This window comes from Eimeria tenella, genomic scaffold (genome assembly GCF_000499545.2).
Source record: "Eimeria tenella Houghton genomic scaffold, Eth_scaff267, whole genome shotgun sequence".
NCBI lineage: Eukaryota > Apicomplexa > Conoidasida > Eucoccidiorida > Eimeriidae > Eimeria > Eimeria tenella.
The window spans coordinates 1-12,379 of NW_013544226.1; the positions used below are offsets into that span (position 1 = coordinate 1).

The 12,379-nt window shown below is 60.8% G+C and overlaps 5 protein-coding genes across 5 annotated transcripts; 2 read left to right on the forward strand and 3 right to left on the reverse strand.

Moving 5' to 3' along the window:
• Window positions 1-2,858: 2,858 nt before the first annotated feature.
• ETH_00003090 (uncharacterized protein) lies at window positions 2,859-3,191 on the reverse strand (the record flags this gene model as incomplete). The annotated part of the gene is made up of 1 exon (XM_013379388.1): window positions 2,859-3,191. The coding sequence occupies one exon, from the start codon at window positions 3,189-3,191 to the stop codon at window positions 2,859-2,861; it is 333 nt and encodes a 110-aa protein (XP_013234842.1).
• Window positions 3,192-4,917: 1,726 nt separating this feature from the next.
• On the reverse strand, window positions 4,918-6,505 carry ETH_00003095 (uncharacterized protein; the record flags this gene model as incomplete). The annotated part of the gene is made up of 2 exons (XM_013379389.1): window positions 4,918-5,126; window positions 5,521-6,505. 2 exons carry the CDS (start codon window positions 6,503-6,505, stop codon window positions 4,918-4,920), a joined length of 1,194 nt encoding a protein of 397 aa, XP_013234843.1.
• Window positions 6,506-6,670: 165 nt separating this feature from the next.
• On the reverse strand, window positions 6,671-7,525 carry ETH_00003100 (uncharacterized protein; the record flags this gene model as incomplete). Its single annotated transcript, XM_013379390.1, has 1 exon — window positions 6,671-7,525. The coding sequence occupies one exon, from the start codon at window positions 7,523-7,525 to the stop codon at window positions 6,671-6,673; it is 855 nt and encodes a 284-aa protein (XP_013234844.1).
• A 1,129-nt stretch (window positions 7,526-8,654) lies between these two features.
• Window positions 8,655-9,617, forward strand: ETH_00003105 (uncharacterized protein; the record flags this gene model as incomplete). Its single annotated transcript, XM_013379391.1, has 1 exon — window positions 8,655-9,617. The coding sequence occupies one exon, from the start codon at window positions 8,655-8,657 to the stop codon at window positions 9,615-9,617; it is 963 nt and encodes a 320-aa protein (XP_013234845.1).
• A 1,443-nt stretch (window positions 9,618-11,060) lies between these two features.
• On the forward strand, window positions 11,061-12,095 carry ETH_00003110 (uncharacterized protein; the record flags this gene model as incomplete). The annotated part of the gene is made up of 1 exon (XM_013379392.1): window positions 11,061-12,095. The coding sequence occupies one exon, from the start codon at window positions 11,061-11,063 to the stop codon at window positions 12,093-12,095; it is 1,035 nt and encodes a 344-aa protein (XP_013234846.1).
• Between the last annotated feature and the right edge of the window lie 284 nt (window positions 12,096-12,379).

Genomic DNA, 12,379 nt, shown 5'->3' on the forward strand with positions numbered 1-12,379 from the left:
GAGACTGTCTCTTTATCCCCAAAGGCTGGTGGCATTATGTGCAGGCAGACTCCAACAGCATTTCCATCTCCAACTGGTTTCAGGCCTAGCAGCAGCAGCAGCAGCAGCAGCAGCAGCAGGGACAGCAGCAACACAGACACCACAGCAGCAGCAGCAGCAGAGGCGGCGAAAAAATCTTGCTGCCACCGGCGGTTCTGCTGCAGGCACTCATCTAGTCTACGCTCAGTTTGCAAAGCAGCAGCAGCAGCAGCTGCTGCTGCTGCTGCTGTTGCTGCTGCTTGTGGTGCCCTTGATGCAGCTGCCGTCGCTGTAGCCTCAAAAAGGGCTGCTTCTGCAGCAGATAGTGACAGCAGCAGCTTCTGCTGGCGTTGCCGCAGCAGGTGCTGCTGCAGCAAGTCCTGCTGCAGCAAGTACTGCTGCAGCAGCACCTGGCGTCGCTGTTCTTGCTGCAGCTGCTAGCAAAGTGGGAGCAGCAAATGGACTCCCCAGTGGGCAGTTAGGAGGGACAGGGGACAGCCGGCTGCTGCTGCTGCTGTGCTGCTGCTGCTGCTGTGCGGGCAGCACCTACAGCAGGAGCCGCTGCTCCAGGGCTGCTGCAGCAGCACAGCAGATGATGCGCGTGCTGCTTCCTGAGCAGTAGCAGCAGCAGCAGCAGCAGCAAATTCGGGCTGCTGCAGCTGCTTGTGTCCCCGTGGAGCGCGTTGCTGCTGCAGCAAGCTGCTGCACCTGCAGAGACTGCTGCCTAGCAGCAGCAGGGCCAAAACCTGGCCCTCTGGAGTTTGCTGCTGCAGGCAATTGCTGCAGCACTTTTGCTGCACTGCTGCTGCAATACTGCTTCTAGGGTTGGCTAAGTGCAGCAACAGAGAGAGCAGCACACTGCCGTTTGCTGCTGCAGCAAAGGAGCCAACACTGGCTCTCCTTTCCGGCTCGCAGGCACTGACTGCCTAAACCCTAAACCCTAAACCCTAAACCCTCGTGCGGGCTCCAGCTTGCCCAGGGGCTAGACTTGGCTTAAAGCTGCGTGCGCCCTTATTGCTGCTGCGCTGCTGCAGCAGGTGTGGGGCAGCAGAATATTATTTTCGTAAAACGGAATTAAGAGATTTAATTTCTAAATTAATTTAATTAAAAGTTTCATTTTATGTACTCGAGGGAATCGAACCCCCGAGCCTGCTGCTGCAGTGCCCTGCTGCTGCTGCTGCTGCTGCTGCTGTTGCTGCTGCTCACACAAACTGCTGTGGCTTTGGCCGGAGCTGCTGCTGCTTCAGCACAGGCGCTGCAGCTCGTGGGGCCTGTGGCCCCTGGGGGGCCCCCCAGGGGCCCCCCGGGGGCCCTGGGGGCCCCCGGGGGCCCCCAGGGTCATTAGGGGCCCCCGGGGCCCCTGGGGGCCCCCAGGGGCCTCCAGGGGCCCCTAGTGGTCCTGGGCTTTGGCCCTTTTCTTTGCTGTGGGGCTCGGGGTGGGGCCCCCCGGGGTCCGTGTGGGGTTTCTCTAAACCCTAAACCCTAAACCCTAAAACAAACACTGAGCAGCAGCAACAGGCAGGGAAGCAGCAGCATTTAGAGGCCCTTAAAGGGCCTGCAAAGCCCCTTTTTGGCGCTGCTGCTGGCTGCTGCTTGCTGCTGTTTGCTACTGTTCGCCGCTGCTCGCTGCTGCTCGCTGCTGCTTGCTGCTTCTTGAAAAGGCCCACAGCCTGCAGTAGGCTAGGCCCTGGCAGCCACTTTTGCTGCAAAAGGCGCCAGCAGTGGCCCCGGCAGCAGCACAGGCTGCTGCTGGCGGTCGTGGCCAGCAGCAGTAGCAGCAGCAGCAGCAGCAGTAGTAGTGGGGGTGTTTTGGCTAGTTAAGCTGGGCCAGGCGGAGGGGCTAAGGCTCGCAATTCTAGAGATCTGGCTGGCTAAGAGGAACTAGCAGCAGCTCGAGCTGCTGGAGAGGCAGAGTTTGCTGCTCTTTTGCTGCTGCTGGGGTGTACGTACACCCTCAGCAGCTGCGTGGCCGCGCTGCTGCGCTGCAGCAAAGCTGCACTTCCAGGGAGAGCCCTGGGCGCCGGGAAAGACACAGAAAGACACAAGTAAACGAAAACCCACAAAAAAGGCAGAATCTGCTGTTGAAGAAATGCATAATAACAAGCAGCAGCGCAGCAGCAGAGTGGCTGCTCCAGGACTGGCAGCTGCAGCTGCAGCTGCAGCTGCTGGCAGCAGGGGGGAGTCTTGTGTGCTGCTGCTCTTCGGATCTGCGACTTTCGCCCCGCAAATGGCCTTTTAATTTCAGTTAGTGAAGAATTCTTTGTTGTAACGCAGTCGAGGCGGCCGAAGCTGGTGCTGGGAGCAGCAGCAGCAGCAGCTGCTGCTGCTGCTGCTGCTGCAGTGGCGTGGCTTGCAACTGCGGACGAGCGCGACCCCGATTTTGGCATTTTCCCGCCATTTTTCCCGGTTTTTGCGCCCCATTGACTTTGTAAATATATTTAATGTAAATTAATGCAAAAAGATTTTCGGAAAAGCCGCGGGAAAACCCCTACACCAAACCCTAAACCCTAAACCCTCGGCGGGGTGGTCGCGGGCCATCGATCTGGTGGGCGGCGTGGAGCTGCTGCTGCGCGCTGCAGCAGCACGCGAGTTTGCGTCTCTTTCTGCTTTTAAATGCTGTTAAATGAATTAAAATTTTCAATTTTTGTTTTTTTTATTCATTTGAAGTCTTTTTGACACATTTTGGCCTTTCGCTCCCGCCGCCCCGCGCCAGGCTCGAAGCGACCTCGCACAGTCCCTGCTGCTGCTGCTGCTGCTGCTGCTGCTGCACTCCGCCTCGATTGACTCAATTTCGGGCGCTTTTTGACTCTTGGATTTGTTTTTCGAGTCGGTTTGCGAGGTCAGCTGCTGCTGCCGCTGCTGCTGCTGCTGCTGCTGCTGCTGCTGCTGAAGTAGAGACGTTGCCGCTCGCTGGTGTAACCGCTGGTGCTCGAGCTGCTGCAGGGTCTGTGCTGCTGCTGCCCTGCTGCTTTTGCCGTGCTGCGCCATTCTGCTGCATTTTCTGCTTCAGTTGCTGCTGCACCCTGCCCAGCCTGCTGCTGCTGCTGCTGCTGCTGCTGGTGTTCCGTGTCGTCGGCAGCAGGCGCTGCTGCGCAGCGCAGCAGCAGCAAAAGGCTCTGCGCGTTTAGGCCCCCGGCTTTCTGGGAGCAGCAGAGCTGCAGGTGTGGGGCCATTGCTGCTGCAGGTTTGCTGCTTGTGCTGCTGCGGTTGCTGCTGCTGCGCAGAATGGTGTCGCTGCGCCTGCTGCTGCTGGGCCTCGCCTGCTGCGCTGCAGTAGCGGCTGCTGCTGCTGCTGCTGCTGAGGAGCCCCAGGAGGCCCCAGAGCGCCCCAAGACCCCCGTGGAGGAGGTGGAAGCTTTGCTGCGGGGGGATCCCACCGCGGATGACACCCGACGTAAGGGTTTAGGGTTTAGGGTTTAGGGTTTTCGAGGGTTTTTGCGCCTGCTACGCTGCTGCTGCGCTGCTGCTGCTGCGTTGATGCTGCTGCACTGCTGCCGCTGCGCGGCCGCAGCCCCGGGCCGCCCGGGGCGCCATCCCCCGCTTCTGCCGTGCACCCGCGCCCCCCTGCTGCTGCTGCTGCTGCTGCTGCTGCTGCTGCAGCAACTGTGTGCACAATGGAGTATTTGCCAGTTAAAGACACGAAGACTGGGAAGGAGTACAGCAACCAGTGCATGGCTTTAGCTGCTGGCGCAAACCCTGAGGACTTGGTCCCGCTGCAGCCGCCCACGAGCTCCCAAGCCCCAAACCCTAAACCCTAAACCCTAAACCCTCAAGACTGAGCCCCAGGCCCGGCCCCTCGCGGCCAATAGAGCCGCGCCTGCGGCGCCCTCGCCGCGGCCAGCTGCCGCAGCTAGCTGTGGCTAGCTAGCCCAGCTAGCTGTGGCTAGCCAGCGCAGCTAGCTGTGGCTAAGTAGCGCAGCTAGCTGTGGCTAGCTGGCGCAGCTAGCTGTGGCTAGCCAGCAATGAACTGCCGGCCCCGCGGCCAGTGGCTAGCTAGCGATTTGCGCTGTTTGATTTGATTAAGATTTTGAGTTTGAATTTGTGGCGCAAGAGGCCCTGGGGCTGCATGCAGCAGCAGCAGCGCAGCTGCTGCGCTGCTGCTGCATGCAGCAGCAGCAGCGCAGCAGCAGCAGCAGCTGCTGCTGCTGCTGCAGCGAGGGAGACACGCCGTAGAAGCAGACAGGGTAGGCCACAGCGCAGCAGCTGCGAATGAGTACACATTAGCTGAGACGGCCCCTGCAGCAGTCGTGGCTAGCTGGCTAGCTAGCTGCCTGGCTAGCTAGCCAGGCAGCTGGCTAGCCAGACACGCGCTGCACTGCTGTTTCTCCAGCAGCAGCAGCTCCTCAGCACAGGGCACTAGCTGGCTAGCTGCCTGGCTAGCCAGCCGGCTAGCTAGCTGGCTAGCTAGCTGCCCGGCTAGCTAGCTGGCTAGCTAGCTGGCCAGCTAGTTGGCTAGCCAAGCCACGCGCTGGGCAGCAGGGAGAGCCGCCTAGTTGGCCTAGCTAGCCAGCAAGGTGGTGGGCATAGCTAGCTAGCTAGCTAGCTGGCTAGCAGCTCTAGCTAGTGGTTTTGGCTAGCTAGCTAGCTAGCTAGCTAGCTGGCTAGCAGTTTTAGCTAGCTAGCTAGCTAGCGGGCCTAGCTAGCTGGCTAGCTAGCGAGTCAGAAAGTGCTGCAGAGGGAAATGGTCTGAAACTTGTCTTAGCCCTTTGCAGCGTCCTGCGCAGCAGCAGCAGCGCAGCAGCAGCAGCGCAGCAGCGGCTGCAGCAGCGCTGCTGCTGCGCTGCTGCTGCGGCTGCGCTAAGTGCTGCTCGCGCTGCCGCTGGGTCAGCTGGGCCCCCGAGGGCCCTGCTTAAACCCTGCACCTCCAAACCCCAAACTCTAAACCCTAAACCCTAAACCCTAGAGGGGCGGCAGCGACTTGGCGGCTTCGAGCACATGGTGCGGCAGCAAAACCCTCATGGGGATCGACTCCTCCCTGGGATCGGGATCGTCTTTTTCTGCTGCTGCTGCTCCTGCTGCTGCTGCTTCACCCCTTAGGGGGACCCCCAAGGGGGGCCCACACTGCTCGAACTCCCGCGCTTCTAGCTGCTCCGCAGCGGTCACCAGCTCTGCAGACAAAGAGCAGCAGCAGCAGCAGCAGCAGCAGTAGCAGCAGCAGCGGTAGCAGCAGCAGCAGCCGCAGCAGTGAGGCACAGTAGGAAGCGCTCGCACAAGCAGCGGAAAGGCGGCAACAGCAGCCCGGAGCGTGTGCTGCTGCTTGCTGCTGCTGCTGCTGCTGCTGCCGTGCCCTGCTGAAGGCACTGCAGCAGCAGCAGCCGTAACAGCAGCAGCAGCAGCAGCAACAGCAGCCCAACCACCGCAGCAGCAAGGCACCAGCCTGGACAAGCACCAGCAGCAGCCGTTCGCGCGGCAGCAGCTGCAGCGGCGTCCCGCCACGCGTCAGCAGCAGCCCTTCGCACAGCAGCAGCAGCAGCAGCAGCAGCAGCAGCAGCAGCAGCGGACCAACGATGTAAACCTTGACAGCAGCAGCAAGAACCACCAGCACCTCCTCCAGCTCCGGAGGCGGGGGGGCCATTTCTGCGTCAAGCCAACGGCCCCAAGACTCCTTGGGGGCCCCCGGGGGCCCCCTTGCTTCTGCTGCTGCTGCTGCTAGCATGGCTTGGTGCAGCATGGGGCGGTTGCCGCGCAGCTTTGCTGCTGCTGCTGCTGCTTCCGGGTGCTGCTGCAGCACCTGCTGAATCTGCTGCACGCACCACTGCAGCGAGTCTTCCTTCACAGACACAGCAGCAGAACTGGGGGCCCCCTTGTCTGCTGCGGGGGCCCCCCCAGCTTCTCCTGCTGCCTGGTTGCCACCAGCAGCAGCTGCTGCTGCTGCTGCTCCTCCTGCTGCTGCTGCTGCTGCGGCCTCGTAGTAGCGCTCAATGTCTATGGGCGTCGTGCACCCGCGAATGGCTGCCGTGGGCTCGGCAGCAGCAGCAGCAGCAGCAGCAGCGGCAGCAGCAGCAGGGTCTTCCGGGGTTCCCTGCGCCGTGTCTGGGGCCGCGCTATGGGGGCTCGCTCCCGCCGCTCCTGCTGCTGCTGCTGCTGCTTGGGGGCCCCCCCTTGTGCTGCTGCTGGCCTTTATGGGCCCCTGCAAATAACGCATTAAAGGGTTTAGCCTAAGGCGGGACCTCCTGGCCATAATGAGGCGCCGCAGGGGGGGCTCTTGCTGCGGCGCGGGGGACTCTGCTGCAGCATCTGCTGCTGCTGCTGCTGCTGCTGCAGCAGCAGCAGCTGCTGCTGCTGCTGCTGACGAGCGCGAGGCCGCCCCCAGACGCACCGGCTGCGCCTGCCGGCGAGGGGACCCCCGCGAAGACACGGGGAAGCTCCGGTCCGGGTGGCCCCCGCTGCTGCTGCTGCTGCTGCTGCTGCTGCAGAGGCCGCCAGGGGGCCCCCTCCGCAAACCCTGACCCAACACTGGGGGCCCCACTGACATCGAAGGCGACATAAAGGGGGGCCCCTCGGGGGCCCCCAGGGGCCCCTGGAGGTGTGGGGAGTAGACGGCCACGGGGCCTGCGCAGCAAACCGAAGCAACGGATGCAGCAAGGAAGCACACTTCAATTTGCTGCTGCTGCTGCTGCTGCTGCTGCTGACGACGGCGGCCGACGTGCGGCTATGCTGCTGCAGTTGCTGGTCGTGCTGCTGATAATGACCTACTTGGGGTTGGCGACATCTGGCGCATGTACAGCTGCTGCTGCTGCTGCTGCAGTTGCTGCTGCTGCTGCAGTTGCTGCTGCTGCTGCTGCAGTTGCTGCTGCTGCTGTTGCTGCTGCTGCTGCTGCTGCGGAGTGACCATGCGGTGGGGCTGTTGCGGTTGCTGCGGCTGCATACCTAGACGCAGCCCGCCAAGGTACGGCTGCTGCATCTGCTGCTGCGTCATCTGTTGCTGCAGTTGCTGCTGCTGCTGTTGAACCGCACGGAGGCGCTGCTGCTGGAGAAGCTGTTGCTGCTGCATTTGCTGCTGCTGCTGAGAGAGCAATATTTGGCGCTGTGGACTTTGCATTGCTGTCTGCTGCATCTGCTGTTGCAGCAGCTGCTGCTGAAGCTGTTGCTGCTGCAGCTGCTGCTGCTGTAGCTGCTGCTGCTGCAGCTGTTGCTGCTGAAGCTGTTGCTGCTGCAGGAACTGCTGGTGCTGCTCCTGTTGCATTTGCTGCTGATGGTGAGAGCTTAAGAGCTGCTGCGGCGCGTGCTGCAGCGGCTGCCGCTGAAGTTGCTGCTGCTGCAGTTGCAGTTGCTGCTGCTGCAGTTGCTGCTCCTGTAGCTGCTGCTGCTGCAGCTGTTGCTGCGGCAGCTGTGGTTGTTGTATCGGCTGCTGAAGGCCGTGTAAAGGCGGCTGCAACGGCTGCGGCTGCAGCTGTTGCTGCGGCTGGAGTTGCTGCTGTGCCTGCCTTTGCTGCTGCTGCTGCAGTTGTTGCTGCTGCTGCGGTGGCAGCAGCGGCGCGCCGCCTTGCTCATCGCCCGTCAGCATAGGTGGGACCTTAATTTATATCCGGAGCTGCTGCTGCCTTTATATCTGCCGCTGCTGCTGGCTGCTGCTCTTCGGGGCAGCAGCAGCTGCTGCTGCTGCGCTTGCTGCTGCTGCTCTTCCCCACTGCAGCTGTTGCTGCTACAAGTGCCTGTCGCCGACTCCCCCAGGCTCAGGTTTCACGCCCTTTGCTGCAGTGGCAAAGACAAGCGATCAACACGTTGCTGCTGCTATGTGCAGGATCTGCAGCAGCAGCAGCAGCACCGGCGGCAGCAGCAGCAGCAACAGCGAGAGCACCAGGATTTGGCTTCTCTGGATACAAATGAAAAAATCGGACTTTACTTTTTGTTAAAATACTCTTTCTGTCTAGCGCAAGAGGTGTAGGCTAATGCTGCAGCTGCTGCGCTGCTGCTGCGTGCTCGGGGCTGGGCAGCAGCAGCAGCAGCTGCTGCTGCAGCAAGCCGCGCCTGGTCGTTTCAGCAGCAAATAGAGCAAAACAGCAATTATAGGCCAGTGTGCCTCCTGCAGCAGCAGCATGCAGCAGAGGAAACGGCACGAGCAGCAGCAGCAAGTGCTGCAGCTGGGGCAGCAGCAGCGGCAATTGTGTGTGTAGCTGGGAGAGGCTGCAGCTGCAGCGACAACAGCCGAAGCAGCAGCAGAAGACGCAGCAGTGCTATTGCGCGAAGCGCGCTGCAGCTCCCAGCGCCACCAGCTCAGCAGCAGCAGCAGCAGCGACAGCAGCAACGACGACAGCTGAGCCGCAGCAGCAGCAGCCCTATTCGCAGTGGCAACTATAAGCCCTTTAGGAGAGCAAACTCTCACGGGGCTGCTGCTTCTGAACGCTTTGTGCTGCTGCTGCTGCTGCTGCAGCGGCTGCCCCTGGGTGCAGTCACTGTGTCCGGCTGCTGCAGCAGCACATCACGCATCTCCAAGAGCAGCAGCAGCTGTCGCTGCAGCAGCAGCAGCTGTCGCTGCTGCAGCAGCAGCTGTCGCTGCTGCTGCTGCAGCCTCTCCCGCCCACGTGGCTGCAGCAAACAGCCCACCCCAGTCCTCCACCCAGCAGCAGCAGCAGCAGCAGCAGCAGCAGCGCGCCCCGGAGCCCCCCCGCAGCAGCAGCAGCAGCAGCAGCAGGATGAACGTGGCGCGGGTGCGGGGCGTGCTGTCTTCGCACTATTTGTTCGAGCCTTACTGCTGCCTGCAGCACTACAAAAGGGCTTTGAAGTTTTTGCTGCAGCTGCAGCGGGGCGGCGGTTTGCTGCTGGTTGTGGGGCGGCGGCAGCAGACGGAGTTGGCGCTGCAGCGGCACTTCCCGGGCCTCGCCGTCGCTGCTGCTGCTGCTGCGGGGCCCCACACGCAGCAGCAGCAGCTGCTGGCAGCAGCAGCAACGCGCTACAGCGCGCTGCTGTGTCTCGACTGTGTGGCTTTTGGGCCATTTCTGCAGAACTTGAACTTGCCAGTTTTGGGTGTATGTACACCCCGCGAGGTGTACGAACACCCCGAGCTGCTGCAGGTCATTGACTACCTCATTCCCCACAGCAGCAGCAGACACGACGCAGCACTTCGCAGACTCCTCGAAACCCAGATCCTTGGCGCCGACAGCAGCAGCAGCAGCAGCAGCAGCGGCAGCAGCGGCAGCAGCAGCAGCGGCGGCGGCGGGGGAGGGGGAGGAGGGGCTGCGCAGGAGGCAGCAGACGCGCTGCAGCAGCAGCAGCAGCAGCAGCAGCAGCAGCAGCTCTACACGGGGCAGGAGCAGCAGCCGCAGCAGCAGCAGCCGCTGCTCGATCGCAGAGCCCATAAGCACAGCTGGGGGAACCAGCTGCAGGACCACCTCGGCCGCACGCAGCAGCAGCAGCAGCAGCAGCAGCAGCACCCGTACACGCACTATCCGCAGCAGCAGCCGCAGCAGTACCATTACCTGCATCAGTACTACCAGAAGCAACAGCAGTACAACCAGCAGCAGAGGCAGTGGCTGCAGCAGCAACAGCTGCAGTACCAAAAGGCGCAGCAGCAGCAGCAGCTGCAACAGCAGCAGCAACAGCTGCAGCAGCAGCTGCAACTGCAGCAGCAGACGCGCCGCTTCGGGCGGCGGCACTAATAGGTCCCTCAGAGAGCCCAGGTGTATGTACATTCACTTTGCTGCAGCAACAAATATATTCTTTTGCTGCTCATTTGTTTTGATTTTTATTATCCTGCTGCTGCTGCTGATGAATCTGCTGGTGCTGCTGATGAACCTGCTGCTGCTGCTAACCCAATAAGAAGCAAACAGCAACCAAAACTAAAAAGGGCCTCAAAACCCCAAGGGGGCCCCTTGGGGGCCCCTAAGGGGCGCCTAGGGGGCCCTCAGAGGGCCCCCTAGGGGCCCCTGGGGGCCCCGTAGGGGCCCCCATTGGCAGTTTTGGGTAAGAAAGTGGCTCTTAGGTCCCCCTGTGGCTGCGTAGGGGGCCCCCGAAGCGGTCTTTTAGCCAGAAGTTCTGGGTTTTTGCTGCTGCTGCTGATGGCTTGGGGCGAGAGCTGGAGAGCTAAAGCATGTAAGGGAGAGGAACTGCTGCGGCTGCTGCTGCTGCTCGTGGTGCTCGTGCTGCTGCTGCTGGCTGATGGAGCTGCTGCACCCTTGTGGCCGCGGCTGCTGCTGCAGCTTTTTTGCTGCGCCAGCTGCTGCTGCTGCTGCAGTTGTTGTTGTCGGATGAGGGGCAACGAGTCTGCAGATAACGCCAAAAGAAATGAAATAAACTTTTAAATAAACTCGAAGTCAAATTTCCGACGTGAGAGCAGCAGGACTGCCGTGTCCAGACACCGCAGCCGACAGCAGCAGCAGCAGCAGCGGCTTCTTTTTGGCTGCAGCAGCAGGGAAAAAGAAAATAACTGCGGGTTTAGGCTTGCGAGCCTCCACTTCCTTTTATATCTTCACGGAAATAAACTTAACGGGCTTCTGATGTTGCTGCTGCTGCTGCTGCTGCTGCTACGGTGCTCAGATGAGGTCACTGCGGCACAGGAGCGGCAGCAGCAGCAGGACCAGCAGCAGCAGCAGCAGCAGCAGCTTGTCCAGCAGCAGCTCGCCCACAGTGTTCATGCCTTTTTAGCTAATTTTTCAAAGACAAAAGAAAGAAAAACAATAAAAAATTAAAGTTTTTTATTTATTTGAAAAAAATGGACATAAATTGCGGCAAACGGAGGACAGCTGCACCGCCGACCTCGCGCCCAGCAAGCTGCTGCTGCTGCTGCTGCTGCTGCGGGGGACAGCAGCAGCAGCAGCAGCAATATCGATCTTCGGTGGCTTCGGACTGAAAGCTTTTGCAGTTTTCCATATTTCATAAGCAACCGGACTTCAAATTGCTCATTGCAGGGGCAGCAGCAGCAGCCACAGCCACGGCAGCAGCAGCAGCAGCAGCAGCAGCAGCGAGGCAGCACGCTCGACCTCGACTAGAGTGTCTCCTCTGCACTGCGCAGCGGCCGCTCGAAGCTTCTTTCTTTCCACTTTCTTCAAAGGAAGTAGGGTTTAGGGTTTAGGGTTTAGGGTTTAGGGTTTAGGGTTTGGGAGATGTCGCGCCGCAGAGAGCCCAGCGAAAGAAGGAGAGAGAGAGACAAACGAATGACAGTCGACGTCGAGGGCACTCTGCAGCTTCCCCAGGACACAACGCAGCTGCTGCAGCAGCAGCTGCAGCAGCAGCACGTGCTGCAGCAGCAGATGCTGCAGCAGCAGCAACAGCAGCAGCAGCTCCTGCATCACCACCACCACATGCTCCATGGACCACTGGTCCACTGCATAAGCCAGCCTGCGCACATGCCCTGCATGCAGGTAATCAAACCCGCGGAAGATGCAGCAGCAGCAGCAGCTGCTGCTGCTGCAGCTGCTGCTGCTGCTGCTCCTCCCGTAGCCCCACAAGCTGTCTATCAGGTGTACGGGCAGCCCGCAGCAGCAGTCATGAGCCCACAAGGCCCCTATGTTGAAGTGCTGCAGCAGCCGACAGCAGCGGCCCCCCAGAAGCAGCAGCAACAGAAGCAGCACTGCATGCGGCAGCAGCAGCAGCAACAACAACAAATGCCGCAGCAGCAGTACGTTCTGCAGCAGCCGCAGCAAGCCATGATGCTGCCGCAGCAAATGATTCTTCCGCAGCAGGTAGCAGCAGTGCAGCAGCCACCCATGGGCGCCTTGCCACAGCAGCAGCAAGTGCTGCTGCCAGCAGCAGCAGCAGCAGCAGAAGTCCCCGGAGTGGCCCTGCAAGGTGCAGCAGCACCAGTGGCTGTTTACCCCTACGGAGGGGCGCCAGTGGTGCAGCAGCAGCCCTACGTGCTGCAGCAGCAGCAGCCCTACGTGTTGCAGCAGCAACAGCCCTACGTGGTGCAGCAGCAGCAGCCCTACCCCATAGTGATCCAGCAGCAGCAGCAGCCCGTGCTGCTGCCAACAGCAGCAGTATCTTATCCCGGGGCTCTTGCTGCAGTGCAGCAGCCAGCTGTGGTGATTGCAGGGCCCGGCGGCACCCTCTTGCTGCAGCAGCAGCCACCCATATTCCGCCGAACTCAGCAGCAGCCGCAGCAGCAGCAGCAGCAGCAAAGTCGATTCTGCTGCATGTAAGCATGGGCTTCTGCTGCTGCTGCTGCTGCAAGCACAGGGCCTCTCTATCACTCTTGCTGCTGCCACTCAGCTGCTACTGCACGTGAAGCAACAGCAACAGCAGCAGCAGCAGCGCAAGTGGCAGCAGCAGCAACAGCAGCATCAGCAGCAGCAGGCTTGGGTCTGCAAACTTCCCTCCGGGAGTCGAAGAAAACAAGAGAAGTATTGAGTGCTTTCTAGACCCTTGCATTCAATAAAAGCAATTAATCAAGTTAAGTTAATTAATCAATTAATTAATTAATTTA